Source organism: Dicentrarchus labrax, unplaced genomic scaffold, assembly GCF_905237075.1.
Source record: "Dicentrarchus labrax unplaced genomic scaffold, dlabrax2021, whole genome shotgun sequence".
Classification (NCBI taxonomy): domain Eukaryota; kingdom Metazoa; phylum Chordata; class Actinopteri; family Moronidae; genus Dicentrarchus; species Dicentrarchus labrax.
The window spans coordinates 21,775,907-21,797,445 of NW_026136719.1; the positions used below are offsets into that span (position 1 = coordinate 21,775,907).

Here is a 21,539-nt window from a genome sequence, read left to right on the forward strand (position 1 = left end):
CACCTCCTCTCGTGTTTGTGTGAGGTTGGCCGGGCAACAGTAGCGCTCCCCTGCGAGGTTTCACACTCTGCGACTCGGTGTCTTTATGGTCGACTACACAGTAAACTTTAGAAATGAGCTAGAGTAGTATGCTAGTGAAATTAAAAGAGCGAATGAGGCTGTCCATTTATCGGGGTTTGTTTTACACCTGCACCACCAAACTGCGCTCAGTCGACACGAGCTAACTTGCGTGTGAAACCACTGGTAGCTAACGTTAGCTAGCACTGAAACACTTAACACTGAACTGATAACGTTAAATTGTTACGTTACCTCTGTACTGTTAACCGTCCGCCAGGTACTGTTACAGCTCACACCCCTTAACGTTACCTCTCTCTCTCTCTCTCTCTCTCTCTCTCTCTCTCTCTCTCTCTTTTTTTTTTTTTTTTTTGAAAAAAAGGAGAACCTGGTTAGTTCTGGAAAGCACACATTAAATAAAAGGTAGTCTTCGGTGAGGCATCTGCAATCAAACACACGGTGACACGCCGGGATCAAACCGAGAGAGCGTTATTAATCTTGGGAGCTGTGCGTGTGTGTGTCACCGCAGTGTCTTCAGCCCCCGACAGCGCGCTGTTTGTGCACGGTGCCTTTAAAAGCATTTAATACTCCGTTTTGGCTTGCCGACAGGAATTAATTTAAACGAATTGCACAGCTCGTGTCTGACGCCTACGAATATAAATGCTTTACCTTGAGTGAGGAATACCGAGCGGCTCTGGCGCTCCTCGGCTCCTCCGGCTCCGCTCACTGCAGTACTCCGTTGATCCACTGTTTGCAGCTGGTTGCCTGCAGCGTGCAGCCAGCACAGCGTGGCCGCGGATTCATCGGGACCGCGCAGAGACGGGACAAAATTGGCCCCACTGGGCGTTGCGTGCTGTCGTGGGCTTATTGTATGAATGTGAATCAATAATGAGAGACAGGTGTGATGGGTATTTGCTTGTCAGAGCCCTTTGAAAACATGCAACCTGTGCTTTTCTTTTTGATAGATGGCTCAGAGGTGCTTTTAATTTGCATTGACTGTCTTAACAAGTGGACAACACAAAGGATATTAGGGAAACTGTGCATGTGTCTTGGATGGATGTGGAGCCTTTAGTTTTTTTTTCTCCCTACTTAAAGGAGCTTATATGGAGATTATTTGTGAATGTTAATTATCATACCCACCTTAATTTGATAATCAGATTTTATGGGTGTACTTTTACATTTTAAGGGATAAAGGAAGCCAAACAGACAGTACAGAGTACATTTTTGTGTTTCGCACAAGAGTCTCGAGAACTCAAAGGCTCCAGAGCCACCGGGGATTCAGCATCAATCTCAAGGTCACATGAAGGCTATTTTGGGGTTAAACCCAACCTGGGACCTCATATTACACCCGACACAAACTGTGAAAAGCTACATTTTTAAAAATCTACCACAGAAATAAAGGCAGAGACAGTAGCTCACTCCCTCAGGGGCTAGGTACAAGGAGGGATAGCAGTGTCCAAATGTAAAAGCAGGACAATATCTATAAGTAACATTGTCAAAAATCTTTATTAAAACTGCCAGCACATAATAAAAAGTACAGAACATACACATTTTCCAATCAGGCAATCAATGTTACAAAATGCACACTTTTGACACCTGTTAGAGAGTTTACTGCTAGGCTGAATAAATCAGGGGAAAAGATGGTTGAGGACACTGGTTATGTTTTATTGGGTTGTCCTGCTGCAGTTTTTTCAAGAGTTTAAATTTCCCTTGTTTGGATACCACTAAAAGTTCTTGATTTTACTTGTAGCTTGATAAGTGCACTTTAAGTATGCCAGTCATAAATTCAAATCAATTAAAATTATGTTTTTTTTTTTTTATCTCCAACAACAGTTTGTGGCACCTTTTAATGTATTGAGGATATACACTAATTGCCACGTTTTATTTTGCTCTGGATTCATTATGTTTAATGGCAGAGAACAAAAAGAGGGAGTCAGTCAAGGTTTGAATTAAATGTCATTTTTCAATTCAGTCAATTTCAAGAAAATAACACAAGCTTGTTTATCCCTGCTTATCTAAGTAATAACAAATACCAACAAATAAGTGATTTGCAAATGTTATTTTAGCAGGTTGATTAGTGAATTAAAAATAAGTTGTGTTGTGATAAAATGTATAAATGGACTGCATTCTCCATAAACCTCCTATATATGGGAGACCCATTACTAATGCCAAATCATCATTACAATAGCCTGATGTACGACTTAAGTAAATTTGTCCGATACCACAATAAGTCTGTAATATCTTATCACACATCTACCTCTTGCCTCATAATCATCTTGTGATGTCCAAAACAAATTTCAAGAGTCTACCATGTGATCAATGTCTTGCTGACTGAAACGGCTGAGCAGACTTGGTGTGATTGTATCAGTCAACACTGTGTCAATATTTATCCCTTACAGCCTCAGGATTAGGATTTCCTTCCACACAATTGAGCACAGCACTAGATTAACTGTTTCATGGCTGATCTGATCTTCTCTGTTGTTAAATTGTGGCGGGGTCTGTGTCAGCTGGGAGACAGCTGGCCTACATACATACTGGTTTAACCTCTTAATATGACCCCACTTGACATTCAACCACAGTAAACTGTACATACACAAATGCACTCAGCTACAGCTATGCTGCAGTACAGATTATTTTCAGTTCAGGGGGTTCAGAGCATCTTTCTACAAACATCCTTTTAATATTCACGACACTGCATTTTAGCAATCTGAACTTTAAATGAGAGCTAGTGTAACCCTGGGTCCACACAGAGTCAGATTGAAATGTGCCTTTTTCCATCTTACTAAAGGCAAAAGGAGCAAAGATGTATATAAAGAAAAGTTTTATGATAAAAAAAACAACAAAATTTAATAAAGTCTAGCACAAGGCTGACAAATAGTGATACGGTCAACAAAAATGTAAAAATAAAAATGACCAAAATGTAAAAAAAACCCCAAACATATGAAATGTAGTACAGTTACTGTTTCTATGGTGTGTTCAACATGCCAATGGTCTACCATTAAGCCACAGTGGAAACTCAAATAATCATGTCACTAACTGCAGTTGTCCTTATAATTATCTAACAATACAAGCTATTTTTAAGAAGTGCAATTTAGTAGGTCTAATTTAATCTGAAGCCAAATACTGTATCTACATAGAATTAGAGAGAATTTAGTATTTTATAGCAAACACATCTCACAATTTACAATATATGACTCCACATTACAACTTACCAATGTGCATATGCAGCTAGCATTAAATATGATTATTTGTGGGCAATAAACTAGTATGTAGGCAAACACTGAAAAGTAGGGTTTGTTGGATGCATCTCAACTGCAACAGAGTGGTTTGAATCAGGATAAAAAATAATATAAAAAAATACTGAGAACAAAACAACAATGTTTTGCTGAAATGAGAATTCATGCAAGCTAAAATGTACCTTAATTCATAAAATAATCAAACATAATATTGCTAAATATAAAAATGTCTCCCTTCATACAACTCCAACAAAGACATATCTGGTACTATTGAACCCAAACAGTCATGGATGGATACTGATAAAACTACAGTCTCATTGTAGCTTCCACATTGATGCACACTGAATCCAAATATCTGCACAAAAGCATCTGCACTTTGATCCTATGTACATTTCAGAGGTTTGTTTGATGTGTCACTGTAAATGAATTTACCATTAGTTTCAGCAAGTGCAGATGCAATTAATTGAACCTAACTGTATTCTGCTCACAGCCTCAGATACAAGATAAAACAATTTGGTTTATAAATGAAAGCAAAAAGAGCCATTTGGCAACTCATCTGTGAATCAGGGTATGTGGTTATATAAAACCACAAAGCATGAAAACTTATTTCACTCTTGTTACATAGTGACACTCACCCAGCTTACTGTAGGGCAAAATTTACAATTTTACAAGTCTCAATACAGGTGCAGCAATGCCTTTTGGGATTTAGCTGTGCTTGTCAACATGGAGTGGTGTCCTTCCTGCTTTTTTGCTCAGTTAGGCGTCAGGGTTCAAGCCCTGTCCAATCAGGCGTCGGCTGTGGGGAGAACACTGAGCTTCTTCTTCCAACTGAAAGAGAGAATCAGTGGTCAGGGTCTTTGTTAAATTAAGTTTTTATTTTTTATTTACGTTGAGAGACAGAGTACGACAGACCAAGTGGGAGTAAATAAGTGTGAATAAGTTCTAAGCGTGTTTGAGTTAGACCAAGTGTGTGTGAATGCACGTCTGAGTCAGGCAGAGACAGCACAGTTACACCCCCCTGAAGCAAACCCACCCCTACCCACACACAAAGACACACACACACCTGCTCTTTGATGTAGCTGTTCCCACATGGTGCAACCCCTCTGAGAGCCAATCCAACGATGAAGCACCAGACAGACAGCCCAGCCTCAAACCCTGCCAACACAGCACAAGGGATCCACAGCGACAGGGTGGTGTCCTGAGAGACAGGAAGTGATGGAAACAAGGAAGAAAAAGTGTGAAATACAGTAATTAACAAACACTATGAGGTTGAACATTTCTCCTGTGATGCTTTTACTGAATTTCATGTCTCAAGAGTTACAGCTTGAATTGTCAGACAAAGAGCAAATTGGGGAGAAATGGAGGGAAACGTGAGTGAGGTGGACAAAGTGAAGGAACTGTAAGAGGAGAGTTTAGACTCACATATATTCGTGTTGTATCAAACGGGCACCTGGCACTGACAGGTGACCTAGCGTTGATGGGCACCTTTGTGTCATTGCATCCCAGCATCAAAGGCTGCCCATTGTGAGCAACTGTGATACTAATGGCCAAAAGGAGCCCAATACAACATGCTGTTGAGAGCAGGGCATTCAGGAACGATGCAATTAGAAGTCCTATTTGCTGGAGATACAGACACATCATACAAAGACAGAAGAGGAGGTAACTATTAAATAGACACAGAATGAATGACTGATGTGATTATATCAGTAGTTAAAATGAAATAAATTAAATTCTTACCAGTTTTATCACATGCAGGTTCCTCGACACCACAATGGCAATAATCCCAGAAGCAATGCTCTGTAAGATTCATGACAAGATGATTGTTTTAGTTTAGCATTGCTTAGGCATCGAGTAGGGTTTATTAAATTATGTGCCACAAGAAGTAATCCTGGCCCCAAGGATGTGAGGCAGCATTTTTTAATTCAGGTGCCAGGGGAAGACTTCAGACACAAAGGAAGAAATTATCCTTTCACGAATGACAGTAAGTGCGTGATCACCAATGGAAAGCAGTGCTAGTAAGATACATTTTTGTCTTTTTGTTCTCTCCGTATTACCTGTAAACCCTGTAATACCCTGTATAGAGTACCTGGTTTGGAGTACATTTCAAAGAAAAATGACATCAACACCATCTCATCATCCACAGCTGCCAATTAATCAGATACCTCAATGTAATGAAGCCTGCCCTAGAGCAACTAGTGAATGAACTAGAAAAACCAGCTCCCTTATCATAAGCAAGTTCAATCTTGATCGCTGAGAAAAATACACAACACTATACCGAGCTAACGACACAAATCACTTTTGATGGTTGAATTCAACATTGGCATTGATGGTAAAATGTTGTGATAAATAAACCACAAGATTGCTTTTCTTTTTAAAGTTCAACACGCCTTAAAGCTCTTGGTGCACACTGCAGATCTGGGAACAAAGGAGGAATGTCTAAACTACTGACTCACCAGCAGGCCAGAGGTGACAGAGATGATGTTGGCTACAGTGTATTCAGTGGAGATATGCTGATTGGGTTTGGAAATGTGGCGAAGGACATTGCCATGGACAATCGCTCCAAAGATGAAGTTAATATGGCCGACCAGGATGAGAGTTAATCCCTTTTTCATTAGCCTCCTTGGCCCTTTGTCTTTATCTGGATGACAGAAAAACAAGAAATACTTAACAGAACTTATATCAAAAGAGCATTTGTAACATTGCCTGAATGAAAACTTTAAACAGGTTGGTTAGTGGGTTTCTATACATTAAAGTAACTTCACACACAGAACAAAAAGCAACACAACATTGTGTGAGTACCTCATAAAAATAAATCCAGAATATATGAATATTAAAATTTTGTTTATTTCCAATGTTTACCTGCTGGACACACATCTACTGCTGTTGAGTCAATTAAGTCAGTGTATGTGCACTGATGGCTTCAAAGTTCTACCTCACACTTGTTTTAGTTAAATATTGGACAAGGGTTGACTTCCAAACTATTAGTGACGCCACTCATAATTCAGATTTCCATTGAGCACAGAGAAACTTTCAGTAGATGAAAGTTAAAACATCCTTCTAGTGTCAGACTCTGCACATACATCATTCTGCACAGTAAAACCCACACATCTGTAGGAACAAGAAGAAAATTATATGTTTGAGTGTAACGTTACAAACCATAAACCTGCAACAAATGCAGATTTGGTCTAAAACTATTTTTGAGTCTTCCATGATTAACACAATTATCAACAGTGAGTTCTTCCTGAAAACATTTTTAAACTCATTATAGGGACCGACTTTTGTCAGTAGGCTATATATAAGGGACAAAAGCATTTGCATACAAAGGCTGCACTGAGAGTCACGGAGATGGGTGGAGGCAGCTTGGGCACAACGATACATTAAAAACGTATACATTATTGAGCTCTTATCTCGTCAGACTCTTTCAGTGTTGACAGCTCGTTTCCTCCAAGCATTAAGCAGAGTAATTAATATTATACACGCGCTAATACATGTCATATATGCAACGTTTTCAAAATGAAAGCTATCACCCTACCTGCAGGCCTGTGGTCAGATACACCCGCGGAGGGAAAACTAGCAGCGGACACACAACGCCTGTAACATTACATTAACGATAATAATAGCATCTTATCTGAATCACTCACCAAAAGTACACATCTCTCCGCTGTGTCTCACGTTTCCCTTTGAATCAATTAATGTCCGTACTTTTCCTGCACCTGTCCAGCAGCAGAAACTCCAACGTCCCTTTGTCCACTTCCTGTATGACGTTAGGAGACTCACCTGTGAATTACCTGCGGTTTGCTGGACGCTGAGGGGCGCAACAGTCAACCCTGATTCATTACAAGCACCTTTGTTCTATTATATTATAACACTGAGAAACGGTCTAACACATAAAAGCAAAACAAATCAGAAAGTCTTAACAACAGAGATTCATTTCACACATTTATTTGAAAGAACAGTCATACCTTTTGTCAGGATACACGTCTCAGAAAAGACACACACATTTACTGACTGTCATACAAAAGGATATCCAAATGTAACCAAGAGCTCACATCCTTGAGTGACAGGCTAAAGCTGCCCACCCTGTATGATTATTTAATAACCAGTTTCAACACCACCAATAATTTGGGTGGAAAAGAGAATACAGAGAGAGAGAGAGAGAGAGAGAGAGAGAGAGAGAGAGAGAGAGAGAGAGAGAGAGAGAGAGATAATAAAGCTGCTCTGGTGATCACATTGGTTGGTTTTTTACCACTTTTCTATATAACAAGTGGTGCACTTACATTCTCCTGGCTGACTTTAAAAACACATCTTTGGAATATACAATCTTAGCAGGTCACAAATAGACATACAAAAAGAGGAAAATAAAGTAAACAATGCATTAAGAAGGACTACACACGTGATGTATAGCAAAATGCTGACTGGAGCACAAAAGTAGCCTGAATACCTTTTTTAAAAAATACTTCAGAGATATACGAGTGGAGATCATGGGATTAAATATGATCTCACTAGTGAGGTGAGCAGTTTAATAATATAACTCAACAACCAGCATCAGAGGAAAGCTCTGTCTGAAGCTCATACAGTAGTTCAATTTAACTGGCACCATGAATATAAGACACATCAATTATATTCTTAATAAAATGCCAGAAAAAGGTAAGGTATTGTATTGTATAGTTATGATCTTAACTGTTTTTTGTTATCTGAGAATTTCCTTGTATTGATACTGTATGAGATTTCAGACACAGTAGTACCAAAGGTCCACAAAGAGTTCTGAGCCAAAATGTCCCAAAGAGGCCACAGGCAACTCCCTGATCTCAATACATGTCTTAACAAGACTTGTATGATGTCAAATTTAGTCTCGTGCCTCTGTACTCTGTGAAGGATAATGTCAAACCACTAGGTCCCAGTTTTATTAAATAGTAATCAAATGAAAACAACAGCGATAGAAACAAGAAAAGTTGTGTATTGGCTCAGACTCTCAACAATGTGGTCTGTGTGTGAAATCACAGTAAACAAAAGGTAAAGTCAAACACGATATACAGTATATGTGACATAAATAACACATATGACGCTCTCACACGGATGTATCAGGAAAATGTCCTCTTCCTACAGCATATGGCAGCCGAGTTCAGTACACAAGTCTCACATGAATGGATTTTAAAGGCAGAGTAGCATGTGTGAACCCAACAAGCAGCAAATGGTAAAACAATGAATAAAATAATAAAAACAAACTGAGAAAAGAGGACCTTAAGGCATGTGCGTAGGCTCAGACTAAGGCAAAGAGTTGAGCAAAATAAAATAAACACGCTAACGGAAATTCAGTAACACTTCTGTTCACAGTACCTCGAAGTAACCAGGTATCCATTTTTCCAGAGAGAATTGGCATGATGCCCGGCCAAAATGTGATGCGCAGTGGTGCACAAAGTTATTACTCATGGGTATTGGTGTATAATAAAGTCAACTGAGAAAGTTGCCTCTATGCCGTCCAGTTTTCAAACTATTACATATATTTAACCTGATAAGTGACAGGTTGGTCCAAACATCACAAAGAGCAGGGATTGTGTTGTACAAATGGGAGCCAAATGAGAGGGGGAACCATGTGAAATGAGGATCCAGAAAGAATGGCTTGGCTTATTTAGAAATATCTTCTTTTGGTAGAAATGTATCCTTTCATCTCTAGGGTAGCTAAAGTTATGCTGGTGGTCAAGAGGTGTAGATCCGACCATCAAAATTTAAAAGTATAACAGTAGCGAGAGATGAGTTAGCATGTGGTGTGACTCCAGTGAGGGCCTGAATCAGTCTTGATTATGTTTTAGACTCATCCTGACAGAAACAGGCCAGGCAATTCATAGTGTAAACACCTCACACTAAATAAAACTGTGTGCTTATGAAAAATTGGGTTTCAACATAAAGCTGCAAGTAATCTAGTCAGTACTGTTGTTATCAAGTGTCGCAGCATTAATGAGGTCTACCTTTTAATTAAACTTAACAGCCAACTTAGTAGCCAACTCATTCAAAAGAATTACACACACACACACACACACACACACACACACACACATATTTATATGTATATATATATATATATATATATATATATATATATATATATATATATGTATGTGTGTGTATGTATGTTTTGACTTACTAAATAAAAATATGAAATCACTCCAGGTGGCTTCTTTGGAGTCACCTGGACTCTAAAATTGGCTTTATGGTAAAGATTGTGTGCTTTTAGGAAGTTTTAATCCCTAATGCAAAAGAAATACCCACCCTTTTGGTCACATTACCACCTAAGGCTAAATAGAAAAGACATAAAAAAACACTGAATACAATCACTGTGTTGAGTAACCAAAAAAGACATGTAAGTGGGTTAAGAGAGTGTACTTATGAGGAGACAGTAACATGGTCGAGTAAACTGTCGCTAGTGAAGAGCTTGGCTGAATGCTTCTTCTAGTAGAGAGGCTATTTTGTTTTGGTCCACCTGTGAAGAGAAAACAAACATTTTCAATAATCTAGGACATTACAAAAGATAAAGCAATATATTGACTGTAATAATGCACCTTATCTCCAGTAGCTAAGACACACATAGACAAACAGATGTAAGTCAGTACAACATAAGACCGTAATCAGCTGAAACAGGATTAAGTCATAAAGACATATGGCTACATATACTCTCGCCCACAGAAATTTGAAGTGACTATACATCGTTGATGTGGATAAGTGAGTGGGCACAGGAGTACATATGTAGCAGTAAATGTACATAAGGCTCTTAAGAAGGGGAGGTGTCTATGTGCTGGAGGGTATGTAGAAGAGTCAGGGGTCACAGCACATTTTAAAATCAACCGAATTTTTACATGGTTTGGTACAGAAATAGCATGCTCAACCTACAGTATCACCCACACACATTGGCCTGCAGCTTTGCACTAGCGCGCGCGGACACACACACACACACACACACACACACACACACACACACACACACACACACACACACACACACACACACACACACACACACACACACACACACACACACACACACACACACTCTCTCTTTAACACACAAAACACCCACCTCACTGATTAAGTTCAGCTCCACCAACTCTTCAGCCAACTCTTGAAAATTCTCATCTGAAACACACATCAGCACAGTTAGCATATCATCATTTATAGACATGGAACATTACCTTCATGTCAACTCTATCAGTCACTCACTCACTATCACCTGTGGAGGAAGAGGGTCATGCTTAGGGTAAACACATTTATTTAGAAAATATAGTCCAGATGCTGCTTTTAAATCCCTATCCCACCTTAAACACAATAAAAAACACCAAACTGCAGCTACTGCTGTTGCTCTTTGCATCTCTGAACCAATTTTGTTCTTTGGTAGTGCCACTTTTTATCTTTTTTTCTCCTGTGGACATCTAGCGAAGGGTTCACTTAGTGATATCCAGTACAGCTAAAAAGGACAGAATGGGATTCATCTGGCAGGAAAATGAAAAAGCCAACATGTTTCAACCAGCATGGTGTTCATTAGGGCATGGTCTGTTAAAACATGTTAGCTTTTAAATGTTCCTCTTTAGCCTTGCTGTTAAAGGCTTAACAATTTAATGGACAGCCGTAAGCCCCTTCTCCTTTCCTCAATTGTATTATGCCCAGAATTTTCATTTTTTTGGGGGGGCTTTTTAAAAAAAAAAATGTATTGCCTTTATTATAGTGACAGCTGAAGATAGACAGGAAAGGGGGGCAGAGAGAGGGGATGACACACAGCAAAGGGCCGCAGGTCGGATTCGAACCCTGGGCCACTGCAGCAAGGACTCAGCCTCAGTACATGGGTTGCCAGCTCTACACACTGAGCTATCCGGGCGCCCCCAGAATTTTCTTTTAAGGTAAGTCTACTTTCAGGACTCCACAGTCAACGTATGCTGTATTATAAAAGAAGAAATCTATCTCTGAAAAGGGAAACATTAAGGTTTCTCCACCAACAGCAGTGTCAATAATCCATGTTAAAATGCAGCTGCACAACTTTTTGTTATATAAAACAACTCCTGCTCTGACTGTGCTATTCCTGTCTTTTTACATTACATGAAAGAGGTTAAAGAACTCACTATCTTTGGTGAAAATAAAAGGCAGGTTAAGGGAAAGTCAGTACACCACAAAACTAAACTACAAGTGAACTACAAAGGGAATCAACAGAAATCTAAACAAAATATTTTCAAGGTTGCACAAAATATGGAAATTTAGGGAATGCTGGATTTTACTTGACTAAACCATTGAGGAAATACACAGAAATGCATAAAATGTTGCATACATTTTGGTGCCTACTTTCTCCTGAAAACTTTAACATGCATCTGCATAAACCTCCTTTCAGTACCTGACCTGCTTTTTTTTTAAATAAAGGGAGAATATTTAATACAAGTGGTTCTTACTACTGCCCCAAACTGACATTCTTTGTGACTAGTGAGTAGAGGAGTTGTCATGGTCTATTGCTTTTTAATAACCTGGCTGTCAATTTACAACAGTGTCAGGAATGTGGCCGGGACAAGACAAACAAGTAGAGGAGATGGGTCAACTTTTACATCAAGAACAGAAAAACACCAGCGGCCCACAGCTATTGAAATTGGAGAAGAAAGAAGCTTCCTTGCTTGTCTCTGTCTTGTGATTTCAAATGAAATAATCTAACAAAATTAGTTACTATTTAATTTTGAGGAAAAGATAAGCTTCAATCGTGAATCCATTGAAGTAGGGTGTAGGAGAGCCATAGTTGTCAAGGTTGTCAAGTTGTCAAGGAGGTGAAATTTAAGTGGCTCAGTTAGCTAGTGACCCTACACATTGTAACTTTGGACTTTGGCGTGTTGATAAGGAAACTATCCCCTGATATCAGCAGGAGGGACTGTTTACAAATAGGACAGGGTGTGTCTATGAGACAAACTGGTGTGTATGTAGGTAGGTATGCATGGATGTGAAGTTACAGTATGTGTATAAGTAGTATTAGGGTGCGAGTGTGCAAGAGAAGACATATGATGTGAGAAACGGTGGGAGAGAGAAAAAGCAGAAGAGATAAAGTTAAGTGAATATGTGTGAGTATATGTGAGAGAGTGTCTGTGTGTGTGAGAGAGTTTGTGTGTGCATGTCAATGAGAGACAGGGAGATGAAAGCCTAGAAAGAGATGGTCAGATGTTGACACAGGAGGTGACAGCTGTCAGCTGTAGCCTTTCACAGGCCAGGCATTCCCCACATGCCCGTAACATTATACATGCCTACCATACCTGTGCTTGTGCAGATTGGATCATACTGCCTACATTATTCTGACCATTGCAGTTGTGTTCTCATTTGCTGCACAGCACTGAGATGAAAAGCCTCAATTTCAAATAAATAAATTCAAGTTAGTAAATTCTGAAAGGAGAATCATTGTTTTCATGAGTGCTTTAAACATATTTCATCACTATTGGGGTTTTGAAAGTCAGAATACAATCTAAATAAATTTGTCCAAAATAGAGCTGTGCAAGGTTTTCATGACACATAAGCGACAGTCGGTCTCCCTGCCTAAAATAGTCCTGCATACTGTATATTGTGACGCCATCTGAGTTTCAAGCTCTCTCTGGAATCTCACTCTCACTTTCCTACATGCCTCAGTGCACACATAAGGAGAGGTGCTGTGTATTAAAACTCTGTGTGTGGTAAAATCTACACAGTACAGTGGACTATGCTATACAGTACTTCATACATACATAACCTTACCATTTATCATCACCTCTAGTCAAATGTAATTTTACCATTAACCCTAAACCGTCCAGATGGACAGAATGACTTCATAAAAACCTTCCAACTCTAAAGGTGCAACACAAAATACACATGCAAACATGCATGCATAAACACATGGCACTCCCAAATCCCACAGGACAAGTACTGTCTGCTGTTACACACACACACACACACACACACACACACCTTGAATGGGGCCAAAACTAGATGACACATGTATGAAGATTGGCCTCTAATCTACTTATCTTCCCTTAATCTCACCTACGCAGGACATGCCTTCAACAACATCAAATGATCAATGGTTACTGCTTCATATTTAAAAATATTCCCCCCATTTTGTTTTGGCACCCAATACTGTTCCCAAATCCAACCTCCCAGATCACTTCTGATGTATTAAAACTTGACTGGGTTGAACTGGATGTGGGTGCACTATGGCAAAATTAGTGACTGTATCTTTAAGCTCAGAGTGGGTAAATGTTAGAAGAGATAGAAGAGGTGGTCTTACGAGGTAACATGTCACAGCTTAGATGTCTATTCAGTTTATCCTCCAGTTTCAGCAGTAATGTTAGCTAAAAGGAGAGAAACAGACAACGTCAAAACAAAATTAGTATTTTTACTTTTGCTAGACTGGAACATAACAAATGGTTGTTGATTAATATCATGTTGCTGATCAAGCGAAAACTGACAAAGAGCGAAACTGATATGTTGCCTTCTGAATAAGTTAAACAGTAAATAATAAAACTATAAATACTATTACAGAGACTTACATGGTACTTTGCTCCCTCCTCGACAGGTTCAAAGTTACACTGCATATGAATGACCTGCAGAAGAAGTATGAAAATCTAAATATGAATGGTTCTCAACTAGTGTTAGTAGTAAACAAGTACACATCTAGTATACATCTTCTATGTCACCATTGTGATTTTATTTTCCTTTTGTAACATGCTGTATAATTTATTGTACGTACCCGCCGTGTCTCGAGTTCTGCAGGTTCAGGGGTGGGGGATTTGACCAAGGGGACGACAATGGGAGATTTAACAGTCTCCTGTTGAGGCTGCTGAGGACAGGGCAGCCCGAACGCCGTCATGGGATAAATACCATTCCTGTTCCAGGGAGGGAGGGAGAGAGGGAAAGTAGGGCAAGTAAGAAATGAAAGAAGAGATGAGAAAATTAAATGTTAAAAACAAAATCTCCATTTTTCCATATGATGTTTTATGTGCATATGCAACTTATAGCATCATAGTTTTCATGTAATTAAGCATCTGTTTCTTTTGCCATATAGTTTAAACCTTAATTCAAAATGACCTTTTATTTCATATGCTAATTACAAATGTAATGTAAACATAAGAGACACATTAGACAATAACTATCAGTCTACCTGTGGCCAATTCAGCTCCTTGGCTATGATTAGCTTCACAACAGAGTGGCCAGAAAAACTAAATCTTTTAATTTACTACATTTAATTAACCACAGAATCTGTTAAGTCCAGGATATATGATTTAGGAGGGCATTATACCACATTTAGATGATATTATACCACATTTAGATGATATTATATTATAAAAGACAATGGAAGCTGCACCACAATAGTCAGATGGTTCAATAGTGCCCCCATGTGGTCAGATAGTCTTATCTTTGTTGTTTACTACTTCGCTTCCTACCTCACATCCTCCAGGAATTTATCAAGCTCCAAGGCAGGAAACTGTGAAAGCCTACAGAACAAAAAAAAAAAGGAATAAAATCATATTATTTTACATTTCAAAAAAACACACCACAGAATTTAAAATAAGGTGATATAATGTTTTGAACAAACTCAGAAGATCGTTGAGGATTAACACATGCAAGAAAAGAACAACTGTAGGACATTTCTGGGTATCATTTTTTACTTGTCTGCCATTATATTCATGAAAATATCTTCTTTTTAAAATTAATTAAGGAATAACATTAATGCTTTTACCACACAAAAACAACCCTGGAATTCAAACATTGTTTATTTTTGTATCTGTTATTATTGAATTATTATTGTATCTAAATGCTACTGTTAATATTCATGCTTTATCTAGCTGACTGCAACTAAAATGTGGATACCAGCTTCTGGTCCTTACCTGAGCTGAACGTCCTCTGTCATCTCAGCGATGACCAGGTTGGGGTCCATGTTCTTGGTCATCTCCTCCAGGGCATTCTCAGGAATCATGTCTGGACAATTACAAACCATTGAAGATTGATTAGTTGGTACTGGCTGATAAATCCCTTAAAGTTAGATTTGCTCATTGGTGGTATCACTGGATGATGTGTGAGAGGCAGGAAAAGAAAGTACATCCCACTTTAAGTGCAATTTGTATGTATACATCCCAGTACTGAAATGTGTTTTTGTGTGAAAATAATGTATTATAATGAGAACTTGGGTGTATTTCTGATGTAACAACCAGTCATCAAGTCAGGGATGTAAAACAGTGGCAGAAAAATAATCAACATTGATTCTTCTGGACACTTGGGAGCATGGACTACACAACCTAAAAAACACTGACTCAAATACATTATTATGATTATTATACAATATAGTTGCTTTATAAAGTTGTTGTGGCAAATATGTTATAAACCTACTTCCTACGTGTTTTAACTCAAGCTCAAGTCAATTATTTGGTCATCTTCTTATTAACCATTTCATTCTGATACAACTTTATGTCTGTTAAAAGCCAATCAAAACTAATAAAACTGTTATTCTGTGTCTTAGTATTTTTTTTAAAAGACTCACGTTGGTGGCTGACAATACAATGTGCAGCCAGCAGTTTTAGCAGCGGTACTTCAAACAGGGCCTGGTTAAACAGCAGCTCTCGGGCTGTAGGTCTTGTACTGGGATCACATTCGAGGCACTTCTGGATTAACTCCTACAAAAACAAACACCCGGGTCACACACTTCTGGACAAACCTCTTGTATACCCAAATGGGACTTTCAAAGACACATTATTGCACACACAAAACATGCAAACACCTAGTCCACTCTCTTTATCTCACCCTCTGCAGTGGGTCCTCCAGTAACTGTATGGCATTGTTGATGGCCTCCTGAGAAACATAAGAGGACTCTCCATTCCCCTGGATTTCCAAGAGCGCCATCTGCAACAGACAACACCGTTAACGCATTGCTTTAGGGGAGGGGGAGGGCCATTCTTTTATGTATTATGGGTCCCATCTCACCTCTAAGGCACACATGCCAAATGAGTAGATGTCTACAGCCGTGGTGACATCATCAACAGCTACAATATGCAAAAAAATAATTAAAAACACACATACAGATTTTATATCATAGCTTACCATTACTTGGCATTCAACAACTAAGAAGTCCATATTACGTTAAATAAAAAAATGGCTTAATAGAGAAACATATTCATACAACATATTTATACAACTATGGAAGTGAACAAATTTTTACCATTCCCTAATTCTATTGTGTTTTGTAAACATTAATGTGTCTTCTCACATCTTTCCAATATATCTGTATAATCCAGTTTACTCTGGATGTCAGGAAACTCTCAATATCAGAAATATCAGAAATAAGAGTCATTGTATGTCTACCTCCATATTCAGGGGCAAAGAAGTGCATGTTCTTCTGTTCCTCATGACACGTCTTCACATGGTTGTTGATGGTGTCTGGGGCAACTGCAGATGAAAAAGGAGGGGAGAATATGGAAGGGAGACAGAGAACAGTGAGAGAAGTGAGTATGACGCAGGAAGAAGAAATATACCGACAGAGGAAATAGAAGAAAGTATGTGATACAGGGAGAAACAAGAGGTAGGGGAAAAAAAGAAATATCAAAATTACCTTTACATTGTGTAATCTATAGTGTAAGATGTTGAGAGTTTGGAAGCTATTCTTTATATGAAGGAAGAAAGTTCAAAGAAGCTTTTGTGGCTTGAGTCATTGCAGTATGTGTACACACAACAGTGGTTTTCTCTAAACCACATAACACACTATAGTCATTCACAATGAGCAGGGTTATTTCTGTAAAGGCATATTACCACAACTTTTGTCACAAGAGAATTGTTGATTGTTCAGTGAAAGCGCCGTATGAGATTGTTACTTTTGTTCATATAAAACTGGTACTGTGTAATCATGGAAATTTACTGTACAATTATGTGAAATTTCCAGTCTTTAATCCATAATTCAGTATCATTTGACTCCATCAACGGCACTCCTGCTCCACTACTTAACCGTCTAAGATGAAACCGGTGTAACGCTATACCTGATCCGATCTTGATGAGCCCGTTGTGTTGGATGAAGATTGTGTCACAGGTCAGGTTGCCATGGAGGATGGGAGGGTCACAAGAATGGAGATAACTGCAGTAAAGAAAGGAAAAAACATCCACAGACACAAACTATATGAGAAAGGGATTGGATTGTTTTCTGTGAGTGCATTTTTTTCTAGAGTGACCACATTGAATTTAACATAATGTTTGAAAAGGGAAAACCAACCTGAGAGCAGACAGGATCTGTGTGCACCATCTCTTCCAAGCCTGTAGGACCATACATCTTATCAGAGCTCTTACTCGCTTGTTTTCAATATAGAGTAACTTTGACTTTCATAATCTGATTTAACTTTGCATAAAACTGGTTCACAGCATATTTGCAAATCCTTTCTATTCTTTCCTTTGCCAACAGCCAAACACCAATAAATGTGTTTATGATATGGTCCTTGCTTTGGAAAGCCCCACTTATCCATGCTGTGATAAAGGGGCTCTCACTTTTCATATTATATGTAGGTCACGTACAGCAAGATCTACATATACCATTATTCTATTAACGTTAATCTACATACAGTCGGTTATTACCTTTTCATTCATGGTTTTGTGATTCTTCTTTGTCTTCTTTAGAAACTGCTTCAAGCTTCCTGATGACATATATTCAGTTATGAAAATCACCTGAGGGAGAGGAAGAAATTAGGGGAAACCTAGTGGGCAGACACGATTCAAATACAAATAATAAAGACATTATACGTATTTCATATGTACATCTTTTTTAAATTACGATTCTACTTATGAAGACAGACAAATGATTCAATAATAATCCCATGTCTGCAATTTTAAGGCTGCCAATTACATCTTATGCAACTGATGTTATGTTTTGCCAGGTCTGAGACTCACCCTAGCCCGGTTGTCCTTTGTGTCGGCCCAGTATTTGTGAAACTTGACAATATTTGCATGTTCCAAATGGATCAGGTTATCAAATACTGCCTTCACTTTCTCCTAAAAACAGGGGAAATAAAATACGTTAAAGTATAATTCATTATAACACTGATTTATATAAAGACATTTTGCTTTTAGTATCACCTCTGTGCCTAAGCTGATGGGTAATATGTCTAAAACTCATCTGAACAAACTATAAAGAATCATTACTGTCTCTCATAAGGAGTGCAACCTTAATCTCATTAGGTTTGTGATATTACACTACAGCTGCAACCATTAGTTGATTAGAAGAACATTAACCAGCAACTATTTTGATAATTAAGTAATTGTTGTGATTAGAAATTTCAAACACTATGTAGTTTAAGCTTCTCAAATGTGAAGATCTGCTGCTTTCCTTTCTCATATATGATATAACTGAATCAATTAATCAAGAAAATAATCAATTAATGAAATAATTTAAATGAAAATGATCATTATTTGAAGCCCTATAATAGACAATGCCAGAAATTATGTGACACTAGTAAACTGTACACAAATTCTCAAGTTATGCTTGGACAGTCTCTAATTGCTTTGTAACAAGAGAGGAGCATTTTTAAAATATTTTCCACAAAAGGTAGAAATGTTTTCCTTTGAAGTAACTTGGTTTTTCTGCCTCATTCTCATTACTAGTTTGTGTGCAATATAGTAAAATAAGTTTTACCCAATCGATCTTTATAGATTTGTTTTGTGTATATGTGCTGAGGTACATAAAGATCTTTTATAGGTGATCTTTTCCCCTTTTTATACTATGAGGGGGAAATCTTCACCATCCCTTGGATGAGTTGACAGAGAAAAACATGTTTTGTTTGCTGTCCCAATCCATGTCGACTTATCTGTACAATTACATCTCAAGTCAAGACTATGTGACAATCAGTGCATAACACTCAAAGCGACTATCTTCAGCTGTTTCATTCCTGTTCTGTGACAGCGGGCCTCACCTCCAGCTGCTTGAAGTTTTTCCTCTCTGAGATCATGACTTCATTCCACACTACCTCTACTCCTTCCTCTGTGTCCATGGCCAGGTATGCAGCATCTATCCCTGGGACATTACGCTGATTCACCTACAGTGGCAGTGAACAGAAAACAGCTTATGAGATAATACTTTTGACTCTGAAATAAAGACACAAAAACAGCTCACAAAAAATAAACAGATTGTCGTTCCAATCTTGTGTTCTCAACATTTAACAGTTTCTTTCCATCTCTTTTCTATTGTTTGTTATTTTTTATAGCTATAGTATATATGTGCTATATGTGCTAACCATGCCTTCTGCATTATGAACAATGACAAGGCGCTTGATTTATAAAATACTTAACATCACATAAACTAAAGTTGTTGTTTTTCTCGGGGGGGGGTAATTTAGGTAATCATCCACTAAAGACTAATTTGTGGGAACCAATCATCCTTTTTGTTAAAATATCACTGACTTAGTATCTTGATACTGATAAAAACTACATTTAGCATATGACAAAATTCAGAACATTTATTCTAAATTAGAAGAAAGTGATATGATAACAGTAAGGAAAGATCTACATCACAGTAACATTGCGATCCGTTAATCCAGCTGACTGCGTTTCATGACTCTGGTACACATACTCACAAGTCAAAAGTCACTTAAAATGTTTACTGATGCAGTGATGTGTGCCATGACAACTTCATGAGACACACTGCATGTAAGAAATTAATTACCTCCTCTCTGCGCTTCTGCCAGCGACCACAGGGACTCTCCTCCAGGATCTCTGACTCATCTTCACTCTCATCCTCATCCTCTGTTGGTGTGGTAGCAGGAGGCTGTATGGAGGCCACAGGGGAAGACACAGATGCCCCAACTGGTACCTGTTGAGTACTGCTGGACATGTGTCCTGCTGTGGCGTCTGGTATGTTTCCCTCTTCACTTGGAGCTCCTTTCCCCTGTGGATCCGACATCATGACACAACTTGTTTGCTTGTTAGCTTTCCTTCCCTAAGCTCCAGTTGCTGGGCTGCAACAAGTGATAGGAAGCCTCTTTCTTGCTTTCTCCTCTCTCTGTTTGAGCTGGTCACACATCCATGTTGGTCTCTGGCCTGGCTTTCAACACGGTAGAGCTGAAGGAGAGAGGAGTGTAAACAAATGACACATGTAACGTTAGAGAGGCGGGGGGAGATCAGGTAGCTACTGTTACTTGTGGCAATAACGTTACAAGTATCGTCGTACTTTCACACCTGGGTTAGTTAACTAATAAGAGACGAAATTAGCATTATGTCGTATGTTTTACTGGTCGCTTGGACTCGGGGGCAAACAAACATTACTGTTACAGGACACTAAAAGAACAACTCACTCAAACCAACGAGCTAACTTGGCTAGCTGTTGAAGGCTCTTGCTAATGTTCAACGTTAGCTTAGAGAAGTTCAGCCTCCCACTCCTTTGCTAACTTTTCCCCGGCTAACAAGCTAATGGAAGGTAAATAAACAAATCGCTCACGGAAAGTGAAGAAGCAATGTATAAATATCTTACCGTGAAACAGAAAACTATCCCCGAATAAATACCCTTGGGTTACATACTGATGAAGCAGTGAAAAGAGACACTTTTATACAAAAATGCTAGTTCGTCATAAAATATGTTGCTGGCTTTCAAGTCCCTCTTAGCAGAAGTGGGAGGGGCGGGGCAGCGCTTGGGGAGCGCTTGTTTGCGCGCAGGAAACGCAGTGGTGTAGAGTTACTAGACCTTTAAAATAAGTAGAACACATGAGGTTTTAATGACAAATATTACAATGAATAAAACGTTAAACAATAACCTATAATAAAGAGATACAATTATGTTGTTCTTTTATTTAATTCATGTTGTATCAGAGTAGCCTAGTCCGTGGAGTCGATGTATAACGTCTCCCAACGTAATGTGTGTTTGTTTTATCTCCAGCACAGCACCGTTAAAAACAAAATTATACAGCTTGTGTCGCTTCTTCAGCTACAAGATTTAATACATTTATACTGAATAAAGACTTTAGAACAACCCACATTTAGTTCAACATTTATTGTGATGAGTCGTTTTATGTACTATATGTACCTTTTAAGCATAGTTGCCGCCTCAATATTCATAAAACTTAAATAAATACTAAAATCAAGCGCACTGGTTCTGATGGTGAGCAGCTCAAAGACCCATCAAGATGGTTCACGTCCTTAATGCTAATTAGGAGGGAACGGGCCTACAGCTATGTAAAAGTGTGTCCATATCTGAAATACCAGTTTCGGTAACTCATTAAACCCATACATGTTATGCTATTTGGCTTTACC

At 38.6% G+C, this 21,539-nt stretch overlaps 3 protein-coding genes across 4 annotated transcripts in view; all 3 read right to left on the reverse strand.

Moving 5' to 3' along the window:
• The window catches only part of LOC127351545 (frizzled-3), a 31,003-nt gene extending 30,165 nt beyond the window's left edge, over positions 1-838 (reverse strand). Inside the window, exon 1 of one of the 2 annotated variants that reach the window (XM_051379192.1) lies at positions 724-838. The gene's annotated coding sequence lies outside the window, so the exon portion shown is untranslated. Of the gene's footprint in view, positions 1-309; positions 409-723 lie in introns of those variants that run through there. The other variant, XM_051379193.1, reaches the window with a different exon arrangement.
• A 703-nt stretch (positions 839-1,541) lies between these two features.
• LOC127351552 (keratinocyte-associated protein 3) lies at positions 1,542-7,080 on the reverse strand. Its single transcript, XM_051379202.1, has 6 exons — positions 6,932-7,080; positions 5,744-5,928; positions 5,028-5,087; positions 4,713-4,910; positions 4,354-4,488; positions 1,542-4,118 (listed from the first exon to the last, which is right to left on the reverse strand). The coding sequence occupies exons 1-6, from the start codon at positions 6,942-6,944 to the stop codon at positions 4,047-4,049; spliced, it is 663 nt and encodes a 220-aa protein (XP_051235162.1). The 5' UTR covers positions 6,945-7,080; the 3' UTR covers positions 1,542-4,046.
• A 136-nt stretch (positions 7,081-7,216) lies between these two features.
• LOC127351547 (nuclear receptor-binding protein) lies at positions 7,217-20,906 on the reverse strand. Its single transcript, XM_051379197.1, has 18 exons — positions 20,764-20,906; positions 19,960-20,354; positions 19,211-19,333; positions 18,192-18,293; positions 17,880-17,969; positions 17,524-17,564; positions 17,294-17,388; positions 16,626-16,709; positions 16,248-16,306; positions 16,068-16,166; positions 15,808-15,940; positions 15,158-15,248; positions 14,714-14,764; positions 14,020-14,155; positions 13,820-13,873; positions 13,558-13,621; positions 10,363-10,418; positions 7,217-9,768 (listed from the first exon to the last, which is right to left on the reverse strand). Exons 2-18 carry the CDS (start codon positions 20,197-20,199, stop codon positions 9,709-9,711), a joined length of 1,578 nt encoding a protein of 525 aa, XP_051235157.1. The 5' UTR covers positions 20,200-20,354; positions 20,764-20,906; the 3' UTR covers positions 7,217-9,708.
• Positions 20,907-21,539: the final 633 nt, after the last annotated feature.